General features: G+C 40.4%; 1 protein-coding gene across 1 annotated transcript in view; it reads left to right on the top strand.

Moving 5' to 3' along the window:
* ARL6 (ARF like GTPase 6) overlaps window positions 1–16,506 on the top strand; it is a 57,768-nt gene that overhangs the window by 37,316 nt on the left and 3,946 nt on the right. Inside the window, exons 6-7 of the mRNA XM_075850907.1 lie at window positions 2,707–2,836; window positions 7,363–7,418. Coding sequence (XP_075707022.1) covers window positions 2,707–2,836; window positions 7,363–7,418 — 186 coding nt within the window. The remainder of the gene's footprint in view (window positions 1–2,706; window positions 2,837–7,362; window positions 7,419–16,506) is intronic.

The following is a 16,506-nucleotide window of genomic DNA, read 5'->3' as shown; positions in this document are numbered from 1 at the left end:
CCAGTTTTGTCACCGCTTTTTTTCCAGCTGCAAAACGTATCTGTAATATACCCTTCTTTTATTTATTTTTTTTCTTGCATATTTCATTGTAGATGGACATTTCTGTATGTAAAAATTCAGTTCTGCACTACAGATAAACACGAAGCTCTAGTTCTTTGCACCTAAAATCTATATAAAAGGATAATAAAAGGATGTTCTGCTGTTTCCCACTATTGTGCAGTGTAGAAGCAATATTGACCCATGTGAATCCGCCACTTTCTGCTACCGCCTCTATCTGTCTACATTTAGGATATGTGGTATGTAAAAAGACTCTTCCTGGAAGGGTTTCTTCTAAAACTCTCGTATGATAGGCTGAACATTTTTAAAATTGAGTACCATTTTGTAAATCAATTGGGAAAGGAAAACATTTTGGATTCAATGGGAGAAATGTATTAAGCATTCTACACCAGTTTCCTAGGGTAGAAAAGTTGCAACATGCGCACAATTTTGCAACTTTTCCGTTCTTACGCTGCCTCCGGGACTTTGCAAGAAAGCGGGTTGGGCTTATCAAGAGTGGCAACAAATTCACTATAAATTGCAACAGAATCTGGCGCAAATTATAGCAGAAAACCTATGCTAGCTCAAAGATGGCGTCGATTTCTCTGTCTCTCGCACGAGCAGCCAGAGATGCGCCTAATTTATTAAGATGCATGCGCCTCTTAAAAAAAAATTAGGAGCATTTAACTCGGCGCACTTTATATTAAGACTTGTGTATGAAACGCCAGTCTTTGATATCGTGGACACTGGGGGAATTTATAGTCCTATATCAAATATAGAACTTGTTGCAGTGAACTGTATTAAACATAAAAACTATGAAAACCTTTTGGCCTCATGCACACGGCCATGCATTTGCGGCCACAACTTTTGTGGATAAATTCATTTCTGTGACGATCAGTGCTGGAGCTGCGAATTTGGACCGCAAAAAATCAGGACATGTAATTTTGCCGTCCGGAAATACGGGTTCACACCACTAGTGAAATTATTGTGGATATGTGAATCCTGATGACAAACTGATGCACTACAAAAGTTTTTTGCAGTCCGATTGACCGCAATGGATCTATGGTTTTGCAGACGGCAAAACCATTGCGGTCGTGTGCAGGAGACATTAATGCGTTTTTTTTTTAATGTAATGTGTGTGTTTAGGCAGACTAAATATTTTTCTAATATAGTTTTATTCAAAATGTTTAGTTTTAGCACTGCAGCTTCTATGTATCCACTATACATAGAAGCTGCAGAACGCCACTCTAAGTCGAATCAGTCAGTGAAGCTGGATCGACGGCTAAGCTGACAACAGCTCCTGTGTTCCTCTAACACAATCGAACCCTAATACTGATCAAGTCACTCCATTACTACTTCTAATTCATAATTTGCCATTGGTTTCCTTGATCAATTGTCCAGATCCTTAGGTCTGTTGTCTTATTTCTCCAGCCACTGCAGATTCGGATAAATGTCCTGGCACGGTTGGAGGCGATATCTGTTCAGTCTTCCGTCACTCCGATGAAGGACCTGCGGGAGGAGGAGACTTCACAGCGTGATCTCGCGAGATCACACTGTGCGGTGAATCAAGCTGGGCTGGAATGGAGAGTAGTGTATGATGCTGATTGGTCAGCGTCATACACTTTTCTATGCAACGGCCACTAGATGAATAGAAAAAAAAATGCCAAGTTGGGTATTTAGAAAAAATTAGCATAAATCGAAAAATGTTCATAACTTGGTCAATAATAAACATTTTTAAAAACAAACAGTAGTTATCTACATCAAAGCGCCTATTAGATTAAATAGGAGATGGGGAAGTTATAAACTGGTGACAGAGCCCCTTTAAGTATATTAATCTTTTTGATATTATGCAACGCATATTATATTTTTCCCACATTTTACTCCATTTATCTAATTTTGTTCAAATATATTATCTTTGCGAAAAATAACTTTCCTATTGCTATTGTCGTATGTCTTGTGTTACTCATTAATGCTAAGCCCCCTCTAAAATACGTATCGTAGATGTACAATATCTGTTATATCTTCCCAAAATGTCTGTACTTTTGGGCATATCCAAAACAAATGCAGATCTGCCTCTCGTCTCGCGTTTGGGGCAAGGTGTACCTTTATCTGGGATGCATTGTAACGTCCATGTTATGGCCACAACACCAGGATCCCACGATGCTCCCAGACTTAGATCCCCATAGAAGATTTGCATTGGGTCCGCTTGTTGCAGCTAGAAGTCGCTTCGAAAAAGGCCTCATTACAGCGATCTGAGATTGGCCTTGTTAGAAAATTGTTTTTCAGTTTCGGTTTCACATAATTTTCTGCCACTGAAAAGATTTTCACCACTACTTTATGGATTCCGAATTTCCTGACCATTTAATTCTGAATTAGAATGTTGGAATTTTTTCTCTGTTCCTCGGCCATCGCAAGCTTTGGGTCATTGGGTTATGAAGGAATTTTACCACAAAAAAAAAAAATCACTTCTCTAAAGCATTATTGGAAAATTGAAAATTTGAGGGCATAACGACCTTACCAAAGCATCACCCGTCCTCTTAGAATTGCGCCTATATGACAGTAATTCAAACCTACATTTTCTGCTCCTGGCTTGAATGCTCTTTCATGTCCGCACAACTTGCATCGTAGCTAATTTACTTTTAAATAACTTTTTTTTTCCCTTTTCCCTAGACATTAAACACAAACGGATACCAATTTTGTTTTTCGCTAACAAAATGGACCTTCGAGACTCCCTGTCATCTGTGAAGGTCTCTCAGTTGCTGTGTTTAGAGAACATCAAGGACAAGCCGTGGCATATTTGGTAATAGTTCTATTATTTTGAAGTGTGTTTGTACGGTGAAAGATTTTTTTTGTTTTCTAGAAGTGCCTATAAACCACAGTACCGTTGTCCCTGTGCTTCATATTAGATCAACTCTAAGCAGAAATGTTTTCTCAACATCATTATTAAAACATAAAAAAATTAAGGCGAAACGCCACATTGCTCTAGATCTTTCCATGGCATGCTACGCTAATGGAGTATTTTTTATTTTTTTTGTGCCCCTTTTATTTACTCTATATATCCTTCCCCAGTGATGCCCTGTTCATATAGTCCGCAAATATACACAGTTTAATGGTGGTGGTGGGCAAATAGAACAATCAGTATTTAGGATGCTCCATTTGAAGAGGACCCGTCACCTCTCCTGACTAATGCCTAATTTACTAAAATACTAGTATTCTCTATGAAATAACAATTCTAGAGCATCTTTTCTTAGAACTCTGCATTGTTCCGTTCCTCTGTTATTCCGCCTAGAAATATATTAATAAATTGACAACTGGGTGTTACCATTCACCTTGTCAAAGGGTTGTGTCCCTTCATAGTCCCACTCTGTCAGCACTGATTGGACATTGTCAGTCTGTGTAGGGACACAACCCCAACTGGTAACACCCAGTTGTTAATTTATTCATAGAATTCTAGGAGCAATGTCAGTGGAACGGTTCAATGTAGACTTCTAAGAAAAAATGCTCCAGAATTATTTCATGGGTAATGCAATTATTTACTAAAAACAGACATGTCCGGAGAGGTGACAGGTTCTCTTTAAGAGGAGAGCAGTGGTGGAAATAGGCTAAACACAAGGCTGCTGCTTTGAATGACCATTTTTGCCACCTCGTCTGCCATGTTCACACTCATATTAAAGAGGCTCTGTCACCAGATTATAAGTGGGGATCAGACCAGACGTACCATCCATTAGTCGCCGCTCACATCAATGTTCCTTAGACCCCATTCACATCGCGTTTGAGCTATTCGCCCGGTGTGTACGTTTTTGTTTTTTTTATAAAAACGTGGGCCATTGAAAACTTAGACGTAAACAGAAAATGGTACACGTTTGTATGTGTTTTTTTTATAGTGGGTACTTTTAGCGTATACTCATACATCTGTATACATTTCTGTCAATTTTTTACCTAAAAAAAACATATACTTTTTTTCAAAAGTGAACATTGATAGAAAACAAAAAAGAAAGCAACCGGATAGATTTACTGTATGGAAACTGATACAAACATATAGCATTATGTTTGCATATGTCGTCCATTGAGATCAATGCTAAAAAAGGTTACATCGCGTGTACGTTTTTTTGAAGTCCAGAATAGCGTAGCAGACTACGCTTTTCAGTACTTTCAAAAAACAGTATCCCAACGTAAACCATGGCAAACGGATGCTATTTTTGTCCACGTTTGACCCATTATGGTCTATGTATACGCCGAGCTATACGTTTAAATACTTTTCCCGGCGCATAGCATAAACGCGATGTGAATGGGGCCTTAGACACACATGGCGCTATTTTGTTTTTTGATGATGCTTAGATTCTTACACTTGGCCATTTTTCCTGCTTCCAGCACTTTAACTTCAAGAACTGACTGGTCACTTGCTGCTGCCTAATATGTGCCACTCCTTGACAGACGCCATTGGAATGAGCTAATCCATGTTATTCTCTTCACCGGTTTTAATCTTATGGCTGGACATATATGCAGTGATATATGGTTTTTATATTCGCAATGATTTTTCCTTTTCACAAAATAACAGACTTGAAGATTTCTGTCCCGAATTTTATGGTCTGACATGATCAGACATCGCCCTGGAAAAGGTCTTTTCTCTGACCTGTTGTTACCGGATCGTTTCTGCTAGTTCTGCCTAATGCACGGAAATAAAGCAGAACATGTGCTGTTAACATTGTAAATCTTTACAGCCATCCTAAAAGAACACACCAGGCAAAACTGATACCCAATGTTTTTGGGGGGTGGTACACGAATTAAAAGAACACCAAAAAGAGAATCCATGTGTCATGTACTGCCCCCCGGGCCCTGCACCAGACATAATACTAGGTATTGCCAAGAGGTGCTCCTTCTGTACTCTGCCATATATTTGGTGGCTACAAAGATAATTTTCTACATTCTATGGGACCTCCTGATATAGAGCCTGATGGAAACATGCAATGGCACCTGTGCTATATATCTCTGCTGTCCTCTACAAAATGAGCCCTTTCCTCCAGCCCTCATTTTGGGCTTCTTATGAGCGGCATTTGAAAGTTAAAGTGCATTTCTGGTATGGCCTTTATAGTATGTCCCTGACAGTCAAAGGGTTAAATGTTCTATCATTTGCTAATAATAACCGAAACTTCAATTTCAATAAATCATCACTGTAATTTTGAATCATTTTTTGAGTTTCACAACCTGAGTAATGTGTATCCTGAGGATATAATTGGGCCAACAAAGTTTATGAAGATTGTTCAGACTCTTTTATTGGTGTTCAGGCTGTAAAGAAGTAATCAGTTTCTTTTAACAGAAGGAAAGATACAGTGGAATACAATATCTGTCTATGCGACCTGTGATTTATAAATGATGCCGCACTAGGGGCACAATTTTTGAAAATGAAATAATTGTGTTTTTTAGGAAGTGATGGATGAACCATTCTGTTAGTGTTTTGGACAAATTTACTGTTGCTGCAGAAACCTCCTGGAGCATTGCTCTACTTTCTCATGTTTACCATGCGGTTGTATTGTGCAGCGTCTTACAAACTTCTGGCTGGGGAAAACTTGGGCAATGGTTTGACAGTCAAAGGGGCTTCCACGCTATCCACAGGTTTTGTCATAAAGTGATGATCAGTGAAGGTCCAACCCCTGGGGCCTCTATTATTCAAGAAGCACTCCAGCTTTTCTCTCCACCCCCACCTTCCATTTGCAAATGGGATGTAGTGCGATATTGTCAGGTGTATCGGCTTACCTGGTGCTGTATATTACAGGTAGCTGCTCCGTTCCGGGACGCCGTTGTCTCACTGTCTCCTGTAGATACTGGAGGTCGGTCTCTCAATGCAAGTCTATGAAAGCCTCCACGCTAGTCTCATAGACTTGCATTGAGAGGCTGACCACCGGTTTCTGCAGTAGACTCTGTAGGACACAGGGAGTTAGATCTTGTGATCCAACGGCGGCCCGCAATTAATTATATCTCCAGGTAACCCAATACACATTACTGCATTGTACTGCATCACATTTGGAAATAGGGGGTGAAGCCACGCCACGACGTAATAGCACATCGTGGGTGATGTTTGGAGCAGGCTCATGCTGCTCCGTACGCAGCAGGTGTCACTGTGTATTACAGCTGGCACCTGGGACTAAAGGCCAGGAACAGCGAAACTACAGCTCGCCCCGCAAAAAAATAAGCCCCCATACCGCTCAATCAATGGAGAAATAAAAAAGCTATGGCTTTCAGAATGTGGCGACAAAACCGTATCGCCGCAATCGTATTGACCGGTAGAATTAAAGGGGTTGTCCACTACCGGTCAACTGATGACCTATCCACCCCATAGGTTAACAGCATAACATCGGTGCGGGTCCGACACCCAGACCCCGCACCATTAAGCTGCTCCGGCTGTCTGCGGGCACTGGATGTTATAGCCCATTATGTGATATATGGAGCCGAAAGCAGTTGGCTCCGTACATAGTACTGCAGCGCGGCTGCTATTCCGTGGCTGGAGCCATCTGCTTCCGGCATGAAGGTTCGATGCCCGTAGGCAGCCGGAGAGGCTTAACGGTGTGGGGTCCGGGTGTCTGGCACCCAAAGATCATGTACTGATGACCTATCCGGTGGATAGGTCATCATTTGTCCGCTAGTGGACAACCCCTTTTAAGTTAACATGCCGTTTTTACTATACGGTGAAAGCCGTAAAAACGAAAGTCCTCAAAAGTTTGAGGAATCGCTGTGTTTTTCCTATTCCAGCCCACAAAGATTTTTTTTTCCCAGTTTTCCAATACATTATATGGTACAATACATGTTGCCGTGAAAAATGAAATCTCGTCACGCAAAAAAAAAGCCCTCATATGGCTTCATCGACGGAAAAATAAAAAAGCTATTCCTTTTGAAAGGTGAGGAGGAAAAAATGAAACCGATAATCAAAAATTAGTTGACAAGAAGGGGTGGTGGTGGTCTAAGCAGTGCATCCCTTCTGTTGTCTGTACTCCGCTTTTCTTAGTGTGGATGAGCTGTAATTCTCTAGCGCTGGAGGTGTCAGTGTCGAGATCTGTATGAGGGGTAACGTTGCTACATAACAACCCGGACATATTCCAGCCGCTGCTTGGTAAGCGCCAGGTGTGTTGGCCCTATTGGAATAACGTACGATTATCCAAGCTAAATGTGCGTCTTAATGGTGAAGTCCTGGCCGCCTTTTGTACCCTTCATGTCACACGCTGCTTATTGTGATTAGATGTTGATATATAATGGGAACAAATGCTCTTTTTCCGATATAACGTATATTTTCCATACTACACCCCATAATAACTGTATTCCTGTGTCTTCCAGTGCGAGTGATGGACTGAAGGGTGAGGGTCTCCAGGAGGGCGTGGATTGGCTGCAGGGTAAGTGACGGTGTCTCCGCTCATCACCACTGCTTATCTGTCACCTTCATTTATGCCTGCCATCCTCTCATATTATTATTACTTCCATTTCTCCCGCTATCAGACCAAATTACACAGTGAGTACATCTGCATTTCATTTGCTTATTCGGTTTTATTTTTATTGCCTTCAATCTTGGGTAGGACTGGTATTGTATTTCTATACCCGCGATGACATCTCATTTACCACCTTATGTGCCAATGACCACTTATCATGGGGCTTATATAAATATCTGCATTGCAAACACTACTTTGTATACTCTTAAAATATTTCTTTATTTGTATTCTAGTTTGTGTCATTTGTAATTCATACTCAATTCTCAGTATCAGAGCGTCATAGATCAGATTGTTGTGACTAAATAAAAAAAATATATATTTATTTTATTTTTTATTTTATTATATAATAATGTTATTATTTTTTTATTTTTTTATTATTCAATCATTTTTTTTTTTTTATTTGACATAAAAAAAAAAACAACCCAGATTTATATCGATTTTATCCTCAGTCGAGTATAACTGTAATATGCATCTTAATATCGGCAGCGTAAGGTCAACTCCTCCTGCATTTGCACTGCTTAAAGTAAATCTTACGATAAGAATTAGACATAAATTATTCTCTCTCTCACGTCTTGTCAGTAATTCCCTGTCTAGCTTGAAGCCACTGGCGGTTTTATTGGCGAAGCTGCGCTGTCACTCCACAAGCTCGACTCATGAGCTTGTCACTCATTCTTCTTTTTGAGAAACCCAGAACAACGTGACAGTATGAGCTATTGTTATGTACAGAAATAATCCAAAAAGCATCAATTATTTTTAAGGTTTTCCTCATATAGTTAATAACAAAAATAGACAGTAGAGGACCCCCCCCCCCCCCCTTCCAGGAACAGTATGTGACCCTGTGGCTCTCTAATAGCTCATCATAGAGCCCCCCCCCCCCCTAATCTCTTACAATCCAGCAGTAATTGTGACCTATAAATTCATTAGTTCGGTCTTAGACGGTAGGAAGCTGCCAGGTGTCAGGGGGCCCCCTTACCTACTGGGTCCCCGTGCTCGCAGATTTGCATACTCTTGCTTGATAAGGTTTTAGTTCTCAATTTCTGTAGTACCGCCACACATAATTGAAATGTCATTGGACCCCCACTTAATACATACTGCTTTTACAATAAAATTATTTATGTTGCTTATATAGCGCCAACGTATTCTGCAGCGTTGAGATTGCCATCATTCACATCAGTCCCTGTCCCCAATGAGGATCACAATCTAGTTTCCCTATCTCCGACACACACACACACACACACACACACACACACACACACACACACACACACACACACACACAGTTTAATTTAATTACCGAGACCGCTATGTTTATGGAGTGTGAGAGAAAAGTGGAGTAATCGAAGGAAACGCACGCAACCACAGGCACAACATACAACTCCATGCAGGTGTATCCTGGGTAGGACCCCAGTGCTGTAACACAACCGCGCTAACCACTGATCCTCTGTGCTGTTGTTCCTAGTATGACCGTGCCATAAACCCAATTTTACATGCTTTTTTGTTTTTTTAATTTCATCTGACGTCAACATAAAAGCGATGAATACGCTGGATAAAGCATATTGTACTACAGCATAAAATACCCACGGCGTACCCAAAAATACAGCAGGCCTACATACAAGTGCACAGTTCTTTACCACAACATGGGGTTTCTCTAATTCTAATGTCCGTAGAGATGAGTGAATTCGGCATAAAACGAAATCCAAAACTTTTGGGGTTCGTGGTGCAGGAAACTGCAAAATGACAGTCTCCAGCGAGCGCCTTACTTCAGTTTAAAGATTAGAAAAAAAAAGGGGAGAAGAGAATATAAAGGAAAAACAAACAAACCACAAGCTCGCCAACTTCCCTGGTCTCCTGTAGCGACGCGTCCCTGACAGCCTTTCCGAGATGATGTTGTTTTGTCCCATGTGACCACTGGAACCAATCACAGCCTGCAATGGGGACATGGGACAGAACAACGTCATCTCAGGAGGCCGGGAGGGAGGCGTTGCTGCGAAAGACCAGGGGAGCGTGAGTATGGTATTTTTATTTTAGGGGTGGAATCGCAAGTGCCCTGTCTGAGGACTCATGCACACGACTTTAAGGGTTCTTATTGTCCACAAGTACGAATCCGACCGCTACAGATCCATAGCCGTCCGCAATGCAGACAAGAATAGGACATGTTTTATCATTTGCGGATCATTTCTACAGCATGGACGCACATTTGTAAATATACGGAAAGGTGACCGTGACCAACAGAAATAAATGGGCCTTCAATTTAATACGGAATTGCGGATGTAAGCTACGGTCGTGTGCATGGGGCCTTCTCTTTTTACTGTATCTAACTTGTATACAGTCCTAGAAAACATCAGAGGGGCAATCGGGACACTTTGATTCACGGCAAATTTATTCGGAAAAAAAACTAATTTCTCGGCTAATTATGAAAAAAAATTTGGGAAATGATCACCTCTTTAGTCGTCAGTCATCAGCGCTAATAAAATCTAACGATTACAGCTTTTACCAATGATCTTTCACATTCATCAAGATTTGGTATAAATAGCCCGTCTGATGGAATGAAAGTGTTAAATCAATATCTTCCATGTATTAGAAAGTAATAACTTTTACCGTCTTCGGCCTCCGTTCCTTCATTCTCTGGATGATCATTTGTATTATTTTAGCAACGCAGACAATCGCCACTAGATGTCAGAGTTGATTTACTGTTCGTGTATGGCAGGTTACCTCTGTCTGTAGTGCTGTACATGTCATGGACATAATGCAGAGCCGCAGTATATAGCTGTAGTATATACATGCTGGACAGTACGTCTTTGCTGTACACTGCTATAAGTTGAAGGGGACTAGGAGTTTTAGTTAAAAATATTTCTTATCAGTGCTGGTAAAATGATATTTGGGTAGAATAGAACGGTCCATCCTGATCTTCCTGGTTCTTGAAAAGAACACGTACATAGGCAGAACAGCAGGTAAGCGAAAACGGGGAAATGTATCTCTCCATCACAATGTATGTCTGTTTGCCATTCTGATACCCCCTAGTGAAGTTGTAATGACTGCCGGTAACTTCTTGCTGCCACAGCCATTTTTTGGTTTTATTTAAAAAAAAAATATTTTCCGCCTTGCAAATCCATCATTTTTTTTTTTTTTCGTCGACACGACATGGGCTTGATTTTTGCTGGACAAGTTGTAGTTTTTCATGGCACCATTTATTATACTATATAATGTACAAGACTGAAGAAAAAAATCTTTGTGGGGTGGAAAAATGACTGTGATTTGTTCTGTTTTTTTGGGGTTTCGCTTTTACAACGTTCACCGTGCCAGAAAAAAACATGTTCATTTTATTCTTCAGGTTGATACGATTACGGCGATACCATATTTATGTCGTTTTTTGTTTTTTTTATAGTGTACTACTTTTACAAAGATAAAATTATCCATATACTGGGAGCCATTATTTTTTATTTTTCCATCAATTGAGCAGCAATGTGAGGGATTATTTTTTGCGGGGTGAGCTGTAGTTTTTATTGATACCATTTTTAGGTACATACAACTTTTTGATCACTTTTTATACAATTTTATTTGGGAGGAGTTCACCATGTCGGATAAATAATGTTATAGTGTCTCGTACTGAAAACATGATTACAGTACGAGACAGTTGTCCTGCAGAGAGGCAGGGACTCCTAGCATCGTACATAAGTATGATGCTAGGAGCCCGGCTCCCTGCACTGTGTTCGGGCCGGGACTTGCGGCCGAAATACGTCCGTCAATTACGGACGTAATGACCTTGTGTGAACATACCCTAACGGACACGGCGAACCTCAATATGTTTGTTTGATTTTTGTGCTTATGTAAAAAGCAAACAAAGTTTAATGGGGAAAAAAAGTGGAGCGGTTGTCCATCATTCTTCACGTTTCCTTTGCACCAGTTTTGATAAATCTCCCCCATACTCTTCATGTTGCACCTTATTTGGAAAAGTGGAGGACCCCTTTATATGGAACAATGCATCTGAAACCCAATTTATAAAAAACATCCTATTCTACAAACCATGCCAATACAGGTATGTCCAGATATATGGGGGGAGATGACCTGTGATACCATCAGGAGCACTGCATGCTGGTCCGTTTAGTTGTACATTACAGTCGGGTGCTCTCTGTATTATATGGTGTGGTAGTTAGACATCAGTGGTCCTTCTGGCCGCTCCGTGTTGGACTATCACCGATGTTAAAGTGTTTCCATAAATCCCTGCGCTATTCCAGAGTGCTGCGGTCACGTCTGATATGGGTGGGACATTTTTTCTGTCGCTAGAGCCAAGGAATTTTGTTTTGCTAAAGTTTCTTTGATTTCCAGAATTCCCAGATCTTCCGTACAGGGAATAGCCATATTCATTACATTCACCCATCCAAATATATAAATAATATGTGCAAAAGTTTGTGCCTCCCATCGGTGTCACCCTTTTATAAGAAATAACCGCCACTTCTCTTTGCCACAGTCTTTGTATTTTTTGCATTAGGCTTGTCCCCCATTCTTCCTGGCAGAACACTTCTAGTTCAGGATTTTTCTTTGGTTGACTTGCACATCGTGTTTCAGTTCTAGGCACAGATTTTTAATAATATTCAAATCTAGGGACTGATACTTGGACTACGGTTTTCATGTGAAAGCATACAAAGTTTATTTCTATCTGCTTTGTTCCATTGGATGCTATATTACAGAAGTGTCCATAATGCAGTGCAGTATCGGAGGTATCTGATGGCGGTACACCGATCACCCATGGCTCTGTAGCAGGGAGCCGGTGGAACTCTGTGTGCATCATACAGGCTCTGGGTGCGCGTTTTCCTTCGTGTACGAGGCCTAGCACTTAGTGGCCAGATCTTTCAGGGCCAGACAGAGAACCCATACATGTACCGTTTCTGTAATGTCGGGGTAGGGAGACAGACAGGTGAGCCCATCCTAGGTGACGGCGTACAACTGGGTGACGGTCCCTACCCTCAATAAGTGCACGACAGACAAGGGTACACAGAAACTAAGGGAAATGTGTCAGTTGCCCACGGCAACACCGTGAGCAACAAGAGTAGTGAACGAGCCGAGTCAAACCAGGAGTGTACGAGGTACCAAACGCAGAGCAGGAGAGTAGTCAGCAAGCCGGGGTCAATATGAAGCAGAGGTCAATAGTACAAGCAGGAAAATCAGAGCCAGGAAACAGGCAGAATCACAGGCAAAGGAGGAGCAGGAAATGAAGGTATAAATAGACAGAGGGCGGGAGCTAGAACCGTCTGGCCAGGCTGTGATAGGTTCTCCCACTCCTCAGCCTACCAGCCTGAGTGGTAGCAGATCGAGTCACTCTATCAGACCTAGGAGCAGATGCAGACTGATTAACCACGGGCGTCGACACAGAAGCTGCGTCTGGCAGATCCTTTACAGTTTCTCTGTCCGGCTCTGGAGGACGTACGGTTCAAATCTCTATTGTTTTTGCATTAGTTGTGATCCGCTCTGGGGAAAAAAATAAATTATTTTATGGGTCATAACTCTGATTGTGTATGTTATGTATATTGGAAGCTAAAACATTTATTAACTCATTCCTTCAGACCGTATCTAATAGCAGACTCAGCATCATGATGTCGTTTTACTGGACATCAGCATTTTAATGATCCAGCTAGGGTGTCCAGACATTGCAGTCCCGTTGCTCTTTTATGAGGTTTACAATGGCCTGGTTTATTTGTTGCCGTGATTTGAAACACTATAAAATGACTTGTAAATGTTGTACGGGCAGTAAGGTCATTCAATAGATTTTGCTTTGTATTAATGAAGTTATTGATACATAGATTTTTATAAATCCATTTTTCTTGAGGGATCCCTCATTCAATCTTACCATATGCCACCTCTCTTGCATGTTTTATAAATCCATCATTCTTGAGGGATCGATCCCTCATTCAATCTTACCATATGCCACCTCTCTTGCATGTTTCAGTCAGGACAAGACCGTACCCCCAGTACCCATGCTTCAGACGAGGCAGCCTCAATAGAAAAGTCCTATTCGTAGTAAAGTGAATTATTTCTGGTCTTTTATTTTTTAATTGCATATATTAGAAAAGGGCCATTAGGAACGAGCAATGTGTCGTATTACCGGATTTGCTACTGAATATTTTTAACAATACTTAGGTCACTCCATTGCCAATAGCTGCATGGGGCTCAACTCTCAACTTTAGCTAGAATCATAGTTGAGGACTTTTTAACCCCTTGGAGACATAGCCGTATGAGGTCTTGTTTTTTGCAGGACAAGTTGTAGTTTTTCACGGCATCGTTTAATGTACTGGGAAACTGAAAAAAATCCTTGTGGGGTGGAATGGGAAAAAAACAGTGATTCCACGTGTTTGTTTTTTGGGTTTCGTATTCACAGCTAACGTTGTGAGGTGAAAACAACATGTTAACTTTGTTCTACAGGTCGATACGATTACGGAGATACCAAATTTTATATAGTTTTTCTAATGTTTTACTACTTTTACAAAGAAACTGTTAAAAAAAAGTTTTTCTATTTTAGTGGTGTTAGGGCTTATTTTTTATGGGTCTAGCTGTTTTTTTTTTACTGGTATAATTTTGGGGTACATGCAACTTTTTGATCTTTTTTTTGGCTAAGGTGACCCAAAAACAGAAATGTGGTCGTTCATTTTTTACAGCATTCACCGAGCGAGTTAAATCATGTTATATTGTAATAGTTCTGACTTTTACGGACGCGGCAATACCAGTTATGTTAATTATATTATTTTTTTTTAAGCATTGCTTTAGGGAAAAAAATGTTTTTATTTTTTTTAACTATTAACCGCTTCCCGACCGCCCACAGTAAATTCACGTCGGCGCTTGCTGGCTCTTTGCAGCGCCAACGTGAATTCACGGTGGGTATTATAAGCACGATTCAGGTGTCTCAGAGTAGCGCTGACACACGGATCGCGCTGTTAACCCCTGCCTCTGGTCCTGGAGACATGATCGGGACCTGATAGGTTCAGGTCCCGACCACGTGATCGCAGGGAAAGTTTGTTGTAGCAACGGCCCCCGGGTCTGCCATGCACAGCAGCCTATGAGAACCAGCCGGAGGCCGGTCCTCATAGGCTTCCTGTCAGTGTGACTCTCCGCGTCACACTGACACTTTATAATACGTTACACTACCTAAGTGGTGTATAGTATTATAGCAGCGATCAGTGCTGCAGTTCTTCAAGTGTAAAAGTGTAAAAACAAGTTATAAGTTACAAAAAATGCTTATTTTCCTATAAGACTTTTATTATAGGAAAAAAATGAAAATGTTAAAAAAAAAAAAAAAAAAAAAAGTACACATATTTGGTATCACCGCGTTTGTAACAACCCAAACTATAATATTATTTTTGCGGCATGGTGAACAAAAAAAAAGATTAAAGAACAGTTAGAATCACTATTTTTTTGGTCACCACCCCTCCCAAAATATAGAATAAAAAGTGATCAAAAAGTCGCATGTACCCCAAATTAGTACCAATAAAAACTACAACCCGTCCCGCAAAAAAACAAGCCCTTACACAGCTTTTTTTTACTGGAAAAATAAAAAAGTTATGGCTCTCAGAATATGGTGACACAAAAAATAAAGATTTTTATTGAAAAGTGATTTTATTGCGCAAATGCCACAAAACATAAAAAAATATATACATATGGTATCGCCGTAATCGTATCGACCCGCGGAAAAAAGTAAAATGTAATTTATAGCGCATGGTGAACACTTTAAAAAAAAAAAAGACAAAAAACATTGTCAGAGTTTTGTTTTTTTACCACTTTGCAAAAAAAAAAGCGAATAAAAAAAATCACATCTACCCAATAAAAACTACGGATTGTCCCGCAACAAATAAGCCCTCACAAAGTTCTGGCTCTCCGAATATAGGAACAAATTGTGCAGAGTGTCCAAAAGCGGATAACATCCGGCACCATTTATCAGTGCGACACTGGCCACATATCTATGAATTATTTATTTACCCCATTATTATACCCTCTTATTATGCTCTGATGTACTCTGCCCAGCTTACATATGCCCCCACATTATAAACTGAAATACCAGCAAAATCTGTGCTCCAAAAGCCAATGGCGCTCCTTCCCTTCTGAGCCCCACAGCGTGCCCAAACACGAGCTTGCGTCCACATATATGATATTTTATATCCGGGAGAACCCGCTCAACATTGTATGAGGTATTTGTCTTCAGTGGCACAAACTGGGCACAACATATTGTGCATTAAAATGGCATATCGGCAGAAAATGTTAATTTTTGCACTATCCACTGCGCATTAACGCCTTTGCGCACCACGACTTAATAGCATGTCGTGGTGCGGGGGGTTATATATGGAGTGGGCTCATGCGCTGCGCTCGCTCCATATTCTGCAGGTGTCAGCTGTGTATTACAGCTGACACCCGGGACTAACGGACAGGAACAGCGATCGCGCTGTTACAGGAGCCTGTAAAAATGACATTCTACTGCAAAAATAAAAAAAAAGTAAAGTTATTAGTGAAAAAATATATAATATATTTAAAGTCCAAAAAATCCCCATTCCCATTTTTCCTCTAAAGTAATGTAAAAAATAAACAAAATTAGTATCGCTACGTCCGTAAAAGTTGGAACTTTTACAATATACCATTATTTAACTCGCACTGTGAACGCCGTAAAAAATAAAGTATTTAAACCGCCAAAATCATTGTTTTTTGATCACCTAGCTTTAAAAAAAAAAACATAATAAGTGATCAAAAAGCTGTATGTAAAAAAAAAAATGGTACCAATAAAAACTACAGCTCGTCCCGCAAAAAAAAAGCCCCCACATCGCTCAATTGACCAAAAAATACAAAAAGTGATGCCTCCCGGAATGTGCTGAAACAAAACGTTTTGTTTTTTTAACAGTTTTTACTTTGTAAAAGTAGTAAAATATAAAAAAAAACTGTATAAATTTGGTATCACCGTAATCGTATGAAGTCTCCGAAAAAAATTAAGTTGTTGTTTTTACCGCATGGTGAAAGCCGT

Source organism: Rhinoderma darwinii, chromosome 2 (assembly GCF_050947455.1).
Source record: "Rhinoderma darwinii isolate aRhiDar2 chromosome 2, aRhiDar2.hap1, whole genome shotgun sequence".
NCBI lineage: Eukaryota > Metazoa > Chordata > Amphibia > Anura > Rhinodermatidae > Rhinoderma > Rhinoderma darwinii.
Note: the sequence above shows the minus strand (reverse complement) of the source record. Positions and strands in the feature narration are given on the sequence as shown.